At 37.5% G+C, this 18,291-nt stretch overlaps 1 protein-coding gene across 3 annotated transcripts; it reads right to left on the bottom strand.

The window, feature by feature from the left end:
- Positions 1-13: 13 nt before the first annotated feature.
- Positions 14-7,795, bottom strand: LOC119078564 (acetylcholinesterase). Of its 3 annotated transcripts, none has more exons than XM_037186134.1 (7): positions 7,509-7,795; positions 3,141-3,314; positions 2,983-3,075; positions 2,758-2,922; positions 2,159-2,701; positions 1,938-2,100; positions 14-1,491 (listed from the first exon to the last, which is right to left on the bottom strand). In XM_037186134.1, exons 1-7 carry the CDS (start codon positions 7,509-7,511, stop codon positions 392-394), a joined length of 2,241 nt encoding a protein of 746 aa, XP_037042029.1. In that variant the 5' UTR covers positions 7,512-7,795; the 3' UTR covers positions 14-391. The 3 variants fall into 3 exon arrangements, with proteins under 3 accessions (XP_037042029.1, XP_037042028.1, XP_037042030.1); XM_037186133.1 differs by having other exon boundaries at positions 3,141-3,320; positions 7,509-7,794; XM_037186135.1 differs by lacking the exon at positions 7,509-7,795 and adding an exon at positions 5,653-5,697.
- Positions 7,796-18,291: the final 10,496 nt, after the last annotated feature.

Here is an 18,291-nt window from a genome sequence, read left to right as displayed (position 1 = left end):
AAAAGATTTTTTCGACGATTTTAATTTCATTTTAATAACGTTCCATTCGCAACAACATAGAGCCAGATACATGACCGTGACCATCATAAAATTTGTAGTTCCAACAAAATAAAAAAAACAAATTTGTGAAAAATGAAATCTTTGTAAAGAGTTTTAAGTACACCGACTCTTAAAGCAGCACTGTACACAGAGATAAATAATTATTTTTAGCCTAAAAATGTTCATTGGTCAGGTGATATTTCCAATTTCTCACTTCAAATTTATCGTCAAAACCGCAAGAAATCGAATCCAAAGTTTCACTCTTTTCGGGTGCATTCTTCGACGGATCTCGAATGTTCCGCCGTTGTCTTTTCTTTCGGTCGAACAAGGTGGACCGAAAGAAAAGTTTTCGTCATAAGAAACCCGTATCGATCTTCTGGTCATTTTTCTTGATGATGTAAACACACACCCCCAGCAGAGCCAGCAGTAGACACACAATGACCAGCATTGAGAAGAATGCATGTTTGAATTTCGAGTCGATTGTTTCGCCGAAGTAAATAGCATCTCTCTCGAATGATCCGTCCAGGTCTCTGGGTGCTGGATTATTGTGGCTGGCGTACAATTTCCCGAGATATTCCTTCCAGAATGCGGTGATTCGGTTCAATGACAGATAATATTCCGAATCTTGGACGTTCGTTATATACTTTGGTGCTCGGGAATTTTCCCTTCGATTTGACGGCTCACTACCGATCAGATATGGATTCGAATAGGACAAATCATTTGTTACGATGGCTGTATCGTCAAGCGATAACAGATTTTCAATCTGCGCTTGATTCTTTTCAAAATTCACCGTGTTGATTGACCCATCGTTTGAATCTCCTATCACATGAATGTATTTCCGGTTTTTTGTGTACGTATGCCATGCGTCGAGTAATCGTCCTGGTGTTGGACTACCGGTCTTAACGAAATCGGTAAAATGTTGTCGCATTTTCCGACAAATTCTATTCTCCGATTGCGACATTTTCCTTCTACCAATTTGTTGAAACAGACTCGGACCCATGAGAAACAGTAAATCAGACGAGTGACCAGCTCCACCAAAGTAATTCACATTTCCACGTAGATCCATCGCGTTCGACTGCTGGAATATGTAGACGAACAGGGAAGAGTCGTTTGTCGTCAATTTAGAGTTCTTTTGCTGTAGATTAACCATCGTAGTGTTGTTGGTCACATCAAAAACTAAGTTCTCTGACGTCGGTTCTTGCACAAACGTTTCGATCATTTCGTAGAACGGAGTCTCATATTTCACTTCGGATAGAAGTCTCTGCAGCGCATTTAATAAGTTGGGTGATGTTTGCGGTATTTGATGGAAGAATCGCCAGTTTATTGCTTCTAGGATTTGCTCTCGTCCCTTGCCAGTGAATCCGTAATGTTCCATAATATTCGGTATGGTGGTTCCGAATATGAACGTCTTCAGTGTTTCGAAATTTTTCCGTGCCATTTCGATCCATTGTCCTGGAAAAGTAAAGTGTTATATGGAAGTGATCGGGTGTGACGACGGGTGGAGCCATTTTAAAGTAAGGGTGGAAAGCATACATAAATGGTGTATACCATAGCAGAGCTGTGCGTGTACACGTAAAGGGTTCTTTAAATTTGTAACGTCCTGCTTGAAAAAGTGCCGGTGATGGAGATAGTTGGGAGGATCGGTGGTAGTCAAAAGTTTCGTAAATTTATCGAAAAGTATACGAGAACGAGAACGTTTCACTTTCAACTTACAGAGTAACTGCTAATTTACTGGACATTATTTTTAATTGCCCGCTTACACTGCGTGGCATCGGTGGCATCTCAACCGAATCGAGATGTCATTGACGAGATAAGAGCAAATATTTGATGAATTTATGCATCGTTGAACAGTGACTGCATTCTATTGAAACGAAATGAGGGAAAACAAAGTCACTTACCATGAATGAAAGCACCCTCGTTATTGCAAATTCCCATTATGATCGGAATGTCTGGATACAATTTCTGACTGATAACGATCCGTGGATCCTCTGGAATGTATTGCATCGACGAATCGAGATAGTAGTCAATTTCCGGTCCCAACAGTTTCGTATAGTTCCCATTCTTGATAAGAACATTTTCGTTTAACATCGTCTAGACTGACTTACAACATTTCACTCACCTCGTAAACGATTTCGAAAGCCCTCAGCAGATCGCTGACACTTTTCTGTCTCAAACATTCCAGTATGAACGAAGGACTTGGCGCATCGCATGCCAGATTCCGAACGATTACCGTTGACGGTGACTCTACATTTCTTGGTCTGGTTTGAAATGAATACGACGAGAAAATCGTTCCCGACATGAGCACTAATTTTGAAAAATAATTCGCCGCTTTCGGACTAACGAGATGAATGGCTGCGTTTGCAGCCCCTGATGTTCCATGGCCCAACAATGTTACTTGCTTTGGATCACCGCCAAATTTTTGAATATTTTCTTGTATCCATTTTAAAGCCAAATTCTGGTCGTACAGTCCGATATTACCAGGAGCGTCCTTGGTTTCGAGCGATAACCAGCCAAAGACATTGGTTCTCGATTGAACGGTAACCACAACGATTCCCTCGGAGGCCAGATCGAGTCCATTCGGACGATTTTGGGTCCAATCGAAAGCCATCTCTTCCCCGGTAATAATGCATAAGACTGGGGTGTTTCCGTTGCGACGAACAGTCTGAATGAATCAATGAATTGGGTCTGAGACTAATCTAAAAAAGAGCAGAATCTTACCTCAGGCGTCCAGATATTCAGGTACAAACAGTCTTCGCTAGTTCGTGCCTGGTAATTGAATCCATTTGACATTTCTTCGTAAATATTATTGTCCAGTTGAGGACAAATTGATTGATAGTTTCGGGCATACAGAGTCCTATTCCAACCACTATGAGGTCTCGGTAGCTAATCATCAATGCAAATATTTTAAGTTCTAACTTCTAAACGAATAAGATTACAACTTACCGCAAATCTTAATTTACCAACAGGTGGTTGAGCATACGGAATTCCTAAGTACGCATAGACTGGTGTTCTGGACGCTTCTGGGAAAACCTTTAACTGGAAATTGAAATTGTGTTCGAATTACAATGGGTAATGTGAAAATTCATCGTCAATATAATTACACCAACAACCGTTCCTTGTCCCAAATAAATGGTTGCATCTTGTCCGGACACCTCAATGACCAATAACAGTGTCAGGAACATTAACGTTAGTATCACATAATTCTCTATCGCATTCGAATGACGCATCGTAATTCGCCTCGATATTTTGTACTTTGTACTGTTAGATGCAGATATCTGAATTGAGTTGAGATTTTGAGTTTTATTTGAACGATCCATATTCTTTAACTATTACAAGCGACAGGCATATTACAAATGCCTGTTCTTACATCTTTTGATCTAAGTGTTTTCAGCCGATTGACGAAATTGACGAAATCTTTTACTTTATTAATATAAATATTCGTCTTTGCTATATAAGGTTACATTAAGAGGCATCGATGCTTAGCTAAAATTGTAGCCTACGTTCGCATGACTCTTTTTTCATTTTCGATATCTTTTCACAAGAATCCTTTTTAATAAATGTACGAACGCAATAACGACCACGAATGTGTTAGCTTTAAATAAAAATTAGTTTTGGTTGTAGTCGTTTAACCAGCTCTTAGAGTCTTAGACAAGTCAGCATTTTAACGAATTTTTCATAAACTGCTCAGTTATCTCAGAGCTGGTCAAACTACTCTAACCAAATCTATTTTCTGTTGAAAGCTTACACATTCGTGGTCGTTATAGCCGGTCCTGTATTGTATTTTAGAAAATGGATTCTGGTGGAAAGATAAATCATCAAAAGTAAACTAAAATCCAGTATTTAGGAAACGCCCAAACGTATGCTCAGCAAAGCATCGATGCGTCTTAAACAGAAAATCATATTTGATGCTCTCGATATTCTTCTGCCGCTAGACCAGATTCGCCGTGGGAACAACAAACCATTCAATGTGTGAATACGAAGAAACAGATTTATATCAAAACATATCTCGTGTTGCTTCGTCGTACTCATACATGAATTACATCTTGAGATTCTAAAAAAATAGGTCTCGAATACGGATAATTATTGATTGATATAGGTCAGTAAAGTTTGTACGTAAATTTGATTTATCTATTTTTGAAGTGGTTCACTCTTACAAACATATACGCCCTTTACCAAGCCTATTTTTAGAATTAATATCTTGAAAATTCGATACAGTCAAAGGCAGTCAATTTTCAGCATAAATTAGCTTCAGCTGTTTTTCAGCTGATCCATACAAACAATCACAACCGTTTATACGTCTTTATACGGTTTTACCACTATCATGCGTGTGCGTGTAGCAGCTTCAACCGTATGAACAAGGAAAACCAGTTTTGATTGTATGTGTGGAACAGCTGAAGCAAATTTATGCTGAAAATTGACTGCCTTTGACTGTAAATTTCTTAAAAATTCCTGGACATAAGATTTTGCATTTTTTAAGAACTACGGAATTTTTAAGAAATTGATTCCAAAAATAGGTACCCACAAGCTAGGTAGTGGTATAAAGACATATGAGCAGTTTTTTTTTGTATGATGAGTAAATCCGGCTGAAAAACTGCTGAAGCAGATTCATGTCTAAATTTTACTGATGTCCATTGTATTTGTGTTACACCTTAAACATATGAAAATATTTTCACAAAAATAGTTCTTCTATTAAATACAGCAAAGAACTCCTGAATTGACCTAAAGAGGCGCACGTGTTTTATTGTGTCTTATATCTGTGTTTCGGTGAGCGTAATTCGGAGAAAAGTTTTATACGCAACAATGTTGCGACAACATGAATTTGGAGCCCATATATTATGCAATTCTCAATCCCATGTATCAAAAAAGAAATTTTATCACAAGATTTCATGAAATCAACCCCTTGTCTCCCGTTGCATAAAGTATATATACATGCATGTTATGCACCCGAGTACGAAATTATTCCATTCTCAGTCAAGCATTTTTGTTGACTCCAGTTTACTTGTTTATACGGTTTTTGTACCTACAAATCTGTTTATGAATATTATCCCGGTCATTACGATCAGATACTACATATCATAATAAAAAACTTTGTTTTGTGGTCGAATTTCAACTAACTTTTTTGTGATTGTGAGAATTGACTGTATGTAAAACAAAAATTGTTTATCAACAAACGGCAACAAAAACCATGTATACTAGTATAGAATGCACGCATGTTATTTGTAATTTGTATGGTAATTCCGCAACGACAACGTCATGGTAGGATGGATAAATTAATATGAACTGTGTGTAAATGTTCATATAAAGAGGAACCGCGTAGGCCAAACAATCAAGTACAACAAATTAGATTGTTCTTTGTTTATCGTAAGGGCATGATGGATATCATAAAGAGCGAAATAGGTTCCATTTTTTCATATAAACTTGGCAAAACTGCTACTTCCGTTTTTGCTTTTACTGTTCCGATTTTGCAATCCTCCTACAGGCAACAATATCACCTTTTCGAAAAAAAAAAGATCACAAAAATGGCACTCTTGTGAAACTTGAATCACTCTAGCACATGCGTATCAAAACTTTTGATAGAAAAATTTTGTCTTTTATTCTTCCCTGAACTCCAACCTTTCGATTGACACCTTAAACGATATGATCCGACCGTGATCGGAAAGCAACTGAATCGGAACTATTCAAGTCGAATAAATATTCACTTTTTCAGAAATTACAAATTTGAAGAACATTTCGGTCATTCATGGAGATATTAACTTATCAAATCATGGGTCAGTTGAATGTGATGTCATTGCTTTTGCAAAAATATCAATTTTTTGTTTAGTATTTGACGGTCGTCATTCGGAACCTTGACTCGGACACAGATTGAAATCCGGATTTAGATTTAAATCTTTTCTGGTGAAATAACTTCAATCTGGTAAAAATGGCTTACAAGAGTTATGATGTTAAAACTATATTTCAGGTCTCCTAATCAATTTAACATAATTTTATTGCCGATCATAATGCTAAGTTTTTCCAGCTTCGTCGTAGGACCGACTGGACCGACTTTAGTGCGAAAACGTGACTACAGATCACACATATCGTGGTCGACTCATATCGTTTAAGGTTTCAATGGAAAGGTTAGAGTTCAGGCAAGAATATAAGACAACATTTTTCCATCAAAAATTTTGATACGTATGTGCTATAGCCACTCAAGTTTCACAGGGGTGCCATTTTTGTGTTTCCTTTCTTGAAAAGGTGATATGGATGACTGCGCGACTACTTATATATGGTTCTAATGTAGGTGCCTAGTGATGGCATCCCATACCATTAGTTTGCATGTATCCGAATCCTGCCGTCCTGCCGACCTCTTTGAAAATAAATATACTTTCGCCAAACGCACTTCAAGCAAAAGTAGTACTCTAAATAGGGTACTGAAACTCGACAGTGATCCATACAAAATTTTACACTTTTGCTTGAAGTGCGTTGTTTCGCCCCATCCTGGTGTAGTGAATTTTTCTCAGAGGTCTACCAGAAGACAAAAATCTTCTACAAATTTCTCAGTCTCGAGAAAGCTTTCGAACGAGATATAACTCATAAACATCGGAGCCTCTTGGTTTCAAGTTTCGTGTAGGCTGGTTTTCGCAAAGTGACTCTTAATGAAAAATGAAAATAACTGAAATGTAGCAGTGCAGCGTATTACGTGAAAATATTTCTTCCTAACTAGTGTTAAAATATCGCCACTTTGTAGCGTATTTCTGACGTCGTTTAGGAGAAAAGTGGTTCTTATCTTATGCTAAAATGCTCTTTTAGTAAATTCGGTTCCAAAACTCGCCTCTGGCTCGTGTTGGAAACCTCTCATCTACTAAAAAGCATTATAGCATCCGTTAGAAAAAAAACTATTGTTGGTATAACATTGACGTGAATATCAAGACCAAAATAATGAAATTAGTAAAAAAAATCGCTCATTACGCTCACGTATTACATCTGTCCCCTCATCACTTCAATATATGCCCCTCCATACAAAATAAAATAGAAAAACCTTACATTAGGCACTGGTAGAAGTCAAGGACCATTTTCGGGAAAACATTTTTACAAATTGTTTTGCGAAAATAATCACTAATAGAAGCTGCAGGCAAAGAAACGATGGTCCGAGGGTGTCGAGGAATTTCGCGCCGCGCAAGATTCCTACACTGTTATTGTAATACGATACGCTTTGGACTGAATGACTGATTATTTGTAGAAAACGAATTTCTTGAAAACTACTGCGTACCAGTCAGGAAACATAAAAGTTTAAGAGAAAATTTCAACGCAGATGCAAATTACTGTTATCATCTGTTATCGGCATAGAATACCACAAATGAACGACAACCATTATCCTTTGTCGTTTATAACATAGAAAAATGTATGCTGAGACAATCGAAGTAAGAGATTTTACAGATATTTATTGGAAATGCTTAGATCAAAAGAAGTTTCGATTGCTTGTCGTCTACCATTATTTCTTATCACAGTTTCATTTGATCGGTCTCAAAGCCACAACATTTTTCGAATTTGTCACGTTTTTTTTCACACATAGTCCATGAGTCCGTGAATTTTCATATCACATTCTATCCACATTCCCGGCCGAATAATTTTCAAAAGAGAACATTCTATTTAAAAAAACAATCGCGAGAATTTGATGCGAAAAAAAAATCATTCACAGAATTGTTGTCCCAGATAATGAAAAAATGTAAGATAACCCGTCGGAGTTTAACACGGAACTGATGGAAGTGAAAATACAAATCATATCGGAAACAAATTCATCAAAAAAAAGGTAACAAAAATAATGCGTATGTGTTGTGTATGCATATCTCTAGAGATAGATGTGTGCCATTTCACATTGTCTATTACGTCATTTTAATATATATTAACTCTCGAAGCGTATTTCCGGCTTCATTTTTCAAAAAACGGAAATGAATGAAACATTTATTTTGTGCAATATTTTTGTACGCTCATGTTTGTCATATATTATATTTATGGAGTCACCAATTAAAACGCTCCAAAAACAAATGAACAGACTAACTCATATCAATTATATCAAAAATTAAAATTTAAATGAAAAGCTGTGGACACCTTAAATCAAACATTGTGAAAAGGGAAACTAGATTTAGCTGTCCCATTCATTTACATCAACATTATCAAAGCGACGGACAACAAGAGCTTTTAAGAGTGATATCGCCAAAACTTGAACCAATTTTGGTGAAAATAAATACAATGGTTCGGCGATCCAGGCAAGCTATAGCTCGTTTGAATCGTCTTTCAATTCTAAGAAATAGGGATCTTTTAGTTTTTCTGTTAATTTCCCATTTTCGGAGTGAACACGTGAAAAGTCATAGCATCTCAAGGGGTGGTGAAAACAGTTTTTTTGTGATAGCTCAAGATAGAAATGTTTCTAAAAGTTGAAAATTTGTAGGAATATAGGCCTTGGGCAGACCTACATAAAGAGTATAATCATCGGTATGGGCCGCCACCCGTTCTAGACTTATGACTCAAAATATGGTCAATGTTTGGTCAGTGCTACTGGCTTGCAACAGAATTTATCCGCGGAACTGACTATAGGGTGTTGTAGCTGGACTTACCCTCTTTTATTCCACGTATAAAAAACCCCAGATAAATTCTGTTGCAAGCCATAAAGTTAGTTGAAGTAAAATGTCGCTCCAGGAGACCCATATTTTTCAATGTTTTAACTTGTTTTTTGTCTTCAAACAGGCTGGAGCGATGGGAATGAAATAAACTAAATCAAAATTACATGCTCAGCTTGAAATTTTCCTGAACCGAGCGATCACTGGTCTTAAAAAGTTTGCTTTCCTCCTACTTCGTAGTAGGTGGAAAACCTCATATCTTTGACTTCACAAAATGAACAGAAACTCAATTGCTTGCTACGAATATAGGTTTATTGTAAAGCAGAGATGCGCAGCGTTCGTTTACAGTCAATAAATGGTCACTCAAGATGTAATTTGTGCTTCACAAGAGGTCACACAATATGGAAATGTGTGTAAAATAACGTTTTTTATATGTAAACGAACGCTGCGCATCTCTGCTTTACAATAAACCTATATTCGTAGCAAGCAATTGAGTTTCTGTTCATTTTGTGAAGTCAAAGATATGAGGTTTTCCACCTACTACGAAGTAGGAGGAAAGCAAACTTTTTAAGACCAGTGATCGCTCGGTTCAGGACAATTTCGAGCTGAACATGTAATTTTGATTTAGTTTATTTCATTCCCATCGCTCCAGCCTGTTTGAAGACCAAAAAAAGTTGAAAACACTGAAAAATATGGGTCTCCTGGAGCGACATTTTACTTCAACTAACTTTATGGCTTGCAACAGAATTTATCTGGGGTTTTTTATACGTGGAATGAAAGAGGGTAAGTCCAGCTACAACACCCTATAGTCAGTTCCGCGGATAAACTCTGTTGCAAGCCAGTAGCACTGACCAAACATTGACCATATTTTCAGTCATAAGTCTAGAACGGGTGGCGGCCCATACCGATGATTATACTCTTTATGAAGGTCTGCCAAAGGCCTATATTCCTACAAATTTTCAACTTTTAGAAACATGTCTATCTTGAGCTATCACAAAAAAACTGTTTTCACCACCCCTTGACATGCTATGACTTTTCAAGAGTTCACTCCGAAAATGGGAAATTAACAGAAAAACTAAAAGATCCCTATTTCTTAGAATTGAAAGACGATTCAAACGAGCTATAGCTTGCCTGGATCGCCGAACCATTGTATTTATTTTCACCAAAATTGGTTCAAGTTTTGGCGATATCACTCTTAAGATGCTTTGTGGGTCACTTCTTTGTTTTTTGAGGGTTTCGTTTCTTCGCCGTTCATGTAACGCCGCTAGATCCAAGTAAAGCTCAACATTGTGGGTCACTTCGTCACGGAGAGGGGTATGTGAACAAATTTATAATTTTAGCTCTTGTTGTTCCACGATCACGTCACGTGATTCACGTGACGTAGAGCAATAATTTTTACACGGGAGATTTAAGAAATTGTTCATCTACTAATGCAAATCTCAACCGCAAGTTCCTGGTTGACACTAAAACTTCGATTCTCAAAAATGGGTTAGGGATTCCCGCTGGAAATTGTTATTTGAAGAAAACTCATGTACCCTAACTGAACCATCATAAAAACGGCGAGTTTCGTTAAAAACAATTCAGAACAATCATCTTTCGTTCTCCCGAATCGGAATGAGGACGAGATTTAAGGATGAAAAGAACCTGCTTCACACTTCCACTGTAAGTGGTTTTTGAGGCGATATCAGTTCTTTTGTAAGTATTCTGTCATCGTTTCGATCGAATTGTAGCTCCTTAAAATTGTAACGCACACTGGAGCTACGCGGTGCATATAAATTAAGAAATTGTTTGAAAACGAAGTTTAGGAATGCGATGCTTCCATTTCTAGTTTTACAAAAAGTTCATAGAACATCATATGGAATCATCAGATGGCACAGCCGGGTTATTAACGTCACGGTTTAGCAACGGACCAGGATTGAGGAAAGCCCGAGACAAAAAGTGAAAAATCTTTTAACAGAGCCTATTGATTGCTCATACCTTTCCCCCAAGCATTCACGTTAAGTGCAAATTAATATGGAAGTGGCAACGCCCGGTTTTTTGACGTTACGCTTTTGTGACGGACTAAATGCAACACTAGAGCTCACCACATAGAGGTAGACTACCTCTCACCATATGGAAGCGGCAGCGCCCGGTTTTTTAACGTTACGCTTTTGCAACGTACTAAATGCAGCACTAGAACTTACCCACAGCGCGAGGCTAACAGGGGTCGTTAGCAAAACGGCCGCAAACTGTAAATTCAACTTTAAAGCAAATGTTAACGCGTTTCCTAGGGCGAATTTAGTTTTATGGTCCACTTTACCGTTGAATTTAAAGTTAGCGGCCATTTGCCTAACGACCCCTCATGGACTCTATATATAAATCTTTTGTACCTTAGACATTAGACTAAATGGATATCTGACGTAGTAATGAATTTTTCCAACTGGTTTCATAGAATTTAATAGAAAACAATCACCCATACCAATTACTTTTAATAATTTAAACGATAATTCAAAACTCCACAGCACCGGTAGGTTTAATTTCATAAAAATCGGTCCACGAAGCAAGAAATTCTTCTGAATTGTTGATACTTTTCGATAGAATATAATCCACTTTCCATTCACCTACTGGCACTAATGGAGAGTAGTTATTATTGGACACGTACGGTTTAACATAACGATGACCCTGAAAGCCGTAATTTCACTTGTAGTTACTTGTTATACTTGATGTCCAAATTTCAAATCTTACGCTAATCGGGCACGCGTCTAAGAAATTTCCAGTAAATTTCCAATAACTACTGAAGTAGTTAAATAATGGATGATCCATCGTCTTAAGTTGACTACATACCTCTACCTTCGTTCTCAACATATGCTGACGGTATTCGGTTCTGAACTTTTTGTATACAATTATTTCGATCTGTAATTCGATGTAAGATTGTTTTGTAAATTAGATTGTGCGTGTAGCCCACTGGAAATTACGTTGATCGGCGCGTCCATTTTAACGCCTGGATGAATATAAAAGTCCATTATGACCAGTTTTGATGTACGATTTAGCGGGCGGCATCGAATTGTGGCGTTGCAATACTTTTTATTGCAGCTCCCGTAGCACTTTTGAAGGGCAACCGAAATAAACTGGAAAAATAAGGGAGACTCTATAGCGAAGAGAGTTGTTTTTAGAGAGATAAGGTGCTGCACCTTATCCGTATTTATGAATTCGATAAAAAACATAAAGAGCAGAAACGCCACCATCCTTGTTACCAATTTCATCGCATCGTCAGAATCGTCACCACTAAATAGGTTTGATTATACAGCAGACTTTATATATTCGGATTGTGGACTAATTTAATATTGCGGAGGAGCATCGAAGTGGAAAATTGCGCGCGCGTGAAAATTAGTATTAACTGAACCAGCAGTTTTTTTTACTTTGTATCTTTTAGTGAGTGTTACTCTGCAACTCGCAATACGATCAGGCGAAACATTGGCTTAGAGATATATCAGATGAAAAATATCAGAAAGCGTCGGCAGATTATGAACTAATAGTTATTTACGTATGTAGGTTGTAAGCCAAAGGAATTGTGGGTTAGGAGCAAAAGTGTCTAACCTCAATGGACTAAAACTTCACCCGGGTAAAAAAAAGGTGTCGGTGAGACCTTTTTGAGACTGAAATTTTTATATGGAGATGAGACTGGATGAGTCTTGTTATTTCGAACCTTTGAGACCGATAATTCATCCAAAAATTCATCGGAATTCATCCGAAAGTAATGAGAGTCTCATTTCAAAGATTTATGGAGGATGTTCGAGGCTGGATGAGTGGTCTCATTTCGGATTTGTTAGACGTTGTGAGGCTGGATGAGTGGTCTCATTTCAGGATCTGTTAGACGTTGTGAGACTGGATGAGTGGTCTCATTTTGGATTTGTTAGACGTTGTGAGACTGGATGAGTGGTCTCATTTCAGATTTGTTAGACGTCGTGAGACTGAATGAATGGTCTCATTTTTTAAATTGTTAGACGTTGTGAGACTGGATGAGTGGTCTCATTTTAGATTTGTTAGACGTCATGAGACTGAATGAGTGGTCTCATTTTGAAATTGTTAGACGTTGTGAGACTGAATGAGTGGTCTCATTTTGAAATTGTTAGACGTTGTGAGACTGAGTGAGTGGTCTCTTTTTGAAATTGTTAGACGTTGTGAGACTGGATGAGTGGTCTCATTTCAGGATTTGTTAGACGTTGTGAGACTGGATGAGTGGTCTCATTTTGAAATTGTTAGACGTTGTGAGACTGGATGAGTGGTCTCATTTCAGATCCTCAAAAGTTGAAGAAAATATTTTCGTCAAATGAGACCACTCAGTCGGTCTCAGCAATCGAATAAAATACTCGAAAAGAGACTACTCGTTCGATCTCATGCGATCTGAAAATTTTTCCATGGTGAGACTGCTCACTTAGCCTCGACAATTCCGTCAAAGAATACCAGAAAAGAGACTTCTCATTCGGTCTCATGCGGTCTGTAAACTTATCCACTGTGAGACTGCTCACTTAGTCTCGACAATTCCATCAAAAAATACTCGAAAAGAGACTTCTCATTCGGACTCAATAGATCTCGAAAATGACAATTTGTTCATCCAAAAAAAATCACACAAAAAAAATATTTTGAGACTGCATTGAGACTACCAACCATTTTTAGACCGAAATGAGACCGTTGAGAATACTTTTTTCGTGGTCTCATGAGTCCGACATTTTTACCCGGGCATCCATTTCGATGTACGGTTTAGCGGGCGGTACCGAACTGAAACTCGCAATGCCTTACATTACAAGTATCATAGCACTTTTGTATGAGAACGGAAATAAACTGAAAACATCAATAATATGCCTTGGGCATAAGTTGCGGAATTTTTCTTATAATTTAAGCCCTCATCATGAAAAGTTGTATACGCATCTGTCGACGATCGATTTTAGGCACTTTCGTGCAGTCAACAGTGTATGAATGATTCTACAAACAAAGAAATAAGGTGGTATTTTGACAGCGTCAAAATGAAATTTGTTTGCTAGAGAGGGTTACGTAAAAAGTGAACTTTCACATAATTACTCGTTACCAAAATTTTGTACAATGAAAAATTCAGTTGATGACGGGGCTAATTCGATGCAGAACAAAATCAGGAAAAGCCACAAAAGCTTAGTTCCATCTTATCTCCCAGAACTACTACACATCACCTAACTGATTTTTTATTTGGATTAAGGATTCATTGACGTGGAAAACTGTATGCGATTAAAAGTCAACAACTGAACCAGTGAACCAATTATTGTTGAATCAAACAATTTAAAAACAGAGTCTAGATGGGGCCTAATGATAATGTTAAAGCTCAATACCATAATGACGCTTGTACCTAGTAGCGCGTTATTACTTTAATCTTTCGAGCATTAGCAACTGTTAACGCTAATGATTACAATAATAGTAGATTCTGCTTCTGTCTAAAAATTTTATTTGACGATTTGGAGGCTATGTACCGAGCCGAAGCCCAAAGGCGTACATAATCCAAATCGTCAAAATAATTATTTAGAACATAGGGTCATACGCTATTTTATCTATTGAGAACAGAGACCACCAAATTTGACCTAGAGGGCTAACATCGACATTATCGTTCTAGGCAGATATAAGTCTAAAAAAAATGTGACAGCTCTTTTATTGATGAAACAATCGAATCGTACGTGTCATGTTCGTTTCATTCTCCATTTCATGGATGCTCCACCAGAGTGAAGTTATGTCACCAGAAAATAGGGAATTCTTGTTTGGAAACTAAAGCTAAAATTTAATAGATTTTCGTGTACATTCCATTACATTTCTAGTACATTTGGTCATAGAATCACTAAGTTCATCGATCTATTTTGTTGAGAACCAACTTCACAGCTCAAAAATATTTTCTCTGTTAGAATTCGCAGGTACTTCAGAGACATACTTTGGCAATGCGACAACAGAAACGGCAAGAAAAATCGACAAAGTGTGAAGAAACGCAAATTAGCTGAATTTTTTCGTTTTTGGCGTTTCTCACTTTGTCGATTTTTCTTGGCGTTTTTTCACACTGATGATTTTTGGTGATGATTGATCACAAAAAAAAATCGCCAAAGTGTGAAGAAACGCAAAGAAAAATCGACAAAGTGTGAAGGAACGCCGAGTAAAATATCCAGAGCGTGAAGAAACGCCAAAAAGAAAAAAGGCAAGTTATTGGTCATTTCTTCCTCACCTCTAAGGCTCTGGTGAATCTCTCAGGAGATCGGATAACTTATAATGCATTGGTGAATCTCTCAGGGGATCTTTTGAATGTATACTCTGAACCTAAATGTTGTAGTTAGTCGGACTGTACCTCAATTGAGGGTCAGCTCCTTGTGTGATTGTCCCTTACCACTTAACTGGTTGGCCTAGCGTAATCTAGGATGCATAGTGATTGAAATACATCGCTCGCTGGGTATAGTGAGTCGGAGTTAATTGGCCATTTCTTCACACTATGACGACTTTTCTTGGCGTTTCTTCAAAGTGCGATTTTGTTTGGTGATTTAATTTTTTTGGCGATACTTTTGGGAATCCGCGTATCTAGTAAAATGGCGATTTTCGTTACCTCCCCAAGTTTACAGCGTTGTAATTACTTAACTTTCAAAGCATGAAGTTCAATTCATTTGAGAACAATAATGAGAAAAAGGATAGACATCGCCCAAATACGTATTTGACGTTCAGTTTTCTCCAAAATTTACCCACTTTTTCCCGAAATTATTCACCTTTCGGTCCAAAAATCAAGTTAAAAAAGCAACAAACTTTTTCACTTTTTTGGTAAAAAGACAGTGCGATAAACAATCCAGACACGACGTTCTACTGATTCTTGTTGAATGCTGATCATACTGATCAGCTCCAAAAAGTCGGTTTGCGTACCGCTTTCAGTTTTAAGCCCGTATTGACGCGCACTGAAAAAATTACAACACTTGTAATATTGCTAAGAGGGATTCTTTTGAAAAACCGCCTACCGAAATCGGACCCATTTTCCAATGGACTTTTTTATATGTGCCTAGAAAGGACTTCGGCCCTAGAAGCCAAAACCACTTTCAAAAAAATTCTTCGAAGCTTGTGTGACTGGTGAAAGTTGATCAAAAACCGAAAACTTGCACTTTTCTTACCAAAATTGGTCCGGGTACAAGAGCCGTATAGGGTTGTGTGGGGTGTCACTGAAATATGTGCAGTTGAAGTTTTCTACCGAAAATTTGCACTTTTCTTACCAATATTTCTCCAGTTACACGAGCCGTACATGGTGGTGTGGGGTATCATTTGAAAGGTAATTTTATGTGCTTTTGGGCCAAATAGGGTCTTATGGGGATTTGAAAGCATCTACGATGAAATATGAGAAGTTAAAATGTTTAAGTGCCCATATTTCATCGCATATACATCCAAACCCCATAAGACCATATTTGCCCCAAAAGCACATAAAATTACCTTTCAAATGATACCCCACACCACCATGTACGGCTTGTGTAACTAGGGAAATATTCGTAACGCGCATTCCCCAGTCCAATAACATCCACAGCGTCCATTAACTTCCCATCTAATAGCGTCCAGTTCAATATCGTCCAGTCCAATAATATCAACTGTCCATTTTCATCCAGTCCAATAATATCCACGTCAATTTCATCCAGTCCAATAATATCCAGCCATCTCAGGGATATTTTCCTTATACAAAAAGATTTTCCTTATACAAAATGCGTGGATGTTATTGGACTCGATGAAAATGGACAGTGGATATTGTTGGACTGGATGAAATTGAAATGGAAAATATTAGATTGGAAGTTAACGGACACGCTGTGGATGCTCTTGGACTGGGGGATTATTCATGGCACCGTTTTTCAAGAGAATCCCTCTAAAATTTTCTTTATAAAATTTTGCTTTGATAAATTTATCTTCCCATATTTTCTTTTCTACCCCAAACATTATCAGTTATTTTGTATGTAACAACACAACGACTTGCGACACCTTCAAGGGTTTTTTTTAAATTTTGTTTGATGCTTCGTTGCCTAGAATCTAAATACACAAATTGGGGCCAAAATGAGAGTCAAAAAGTTGAAAAACTGTGAATGTTATATAGCTTAAGGAATCACCTGAGCGATGCGATGCTCTAACCGATTGAGCAACCGTACCATTTAATGTACATCAGTACCATCATGATGTAAATATTTCGGTTTATTTACTATATCAGACATGGTTTACATGGAGCGTGTTTGATTACTTACCTTATTGTAGTACGTGAGAAAGTGTGAAGTGTTTCGTGTTTGAGTTCTTCGACACTAACATCTAATATAGAATATCTCCATTCCCAAAGTACAAACGCGAAAAATGATAAACAGAAACCCCTTGTTCCTACAGTGAACGACATCTCAAATGTCTCACTGTCATTTTTTTCAAAGAATGTCATTGTGAATTTGCAATGACACAATAAAATTCTCAGAAAAATTTGACAGTGAGACATTTGAGATGTCGTTCACTGTATCTCCGCAAAAATGTAGGGCGAAAATGTCGAACCACACGCTTTTGTGAGACAGCTCGCCCGCTATCGACCGTACATAATTTGTAAATCGGTTGCAGAAATTTTCCTTGTTTCCTGTCGACTTATTTTCGGATCGTTTAAAAAGTATTCAAATCAGCAGGTGCAACTGCCACAGGTCTTGCGCATACATTTAATATTGACGAAGACAGTGTACCTTTAAAGTTTTGTTATCTGCTATCTGTTGATATCACGGAATCAACTCGGTTGATACGTCAATGTAAAATGTGAGTAACGATAACCGAATGTTTTAAATGGGCGCTAATAAACGCAAATTTGACTTTGTTCAACAGAAAGTAGTTATTTGAAGTAGAATTTACGATCTTTGAACTTGGAACAGAAGGGAGATTCCATAGAAAGAGAAACACGCTCATAATTCGTAACGCGACTAGATATCATGATGGTCGATACACTACAGGCAGATGTGATGATGTAGTTTCGAGAAGATACCAGTAACTGTTTGTGACTGTTCGAGTAAGAACGTTTTATTTAGCGCTATAGTAGTCGTTAAGAAAGCTAAGAAAACTGTGTCATAGTGGACATATATTGTTTTACTTGTAACATAGCACTGCTCCTAGCGTTGACGCATAAACTATTGGGAGGCTTGTGAAATCACAGTAGAATCAATGTTTATTTTGTATAGATTGATGAGTTATGTTCGTTGTACGAGTAATGTACTATACAAACAATCTCTTATAATTAAAATCTACAAATTTGACGCCTGCTAATTCCGTAATGCCAGAAACAGTGTTGTGCTTGTAACTATAAAGGGTTTCATACCCCAGATCCTAGCATTAACACTCGTATGTCAGATGTCAAAAAGCCTGGAAACTTTGATACATGTATGCGTGTGCACTTACACCAATTAACACGACTCATGTCTGAATGAAAGAAATGCAAACTGACTTTCAGTCTATTCTGATACCATCGTCCTCTAAATATTTTCGATGTTAATGCTAGGAGCAGTGCTATGCTCAAACCTAGAGTCTAGAATTTTCTTCAAAATTTCCACAATAGCATGATGAGCCTGAAAGCAATTATTCGATGCATGTTTCGGGAGTTGAGCCAAAATGTTTAATATTTTCCGTTCGGTGAATGGCATAATCA

This window comes from Bradysia coprophila, unplaced genomic scaffold (assembly GCF_014529535.1).
Source record: "Bradysia coprophila strain Holo2 unplaced genomic scaffold, BU_Bcop_v1 contig_297, whole genome shotgun sequence".
Lineage (NCBI taxonomy): Eukaryota > Metazoa > Arthropoda > Insecta > Diptera > Sciaridae > Bradysia > Bradysia coprophila.
This window is presented reverse-complemented; position numbering and strand designations above follow the sequence as displayed.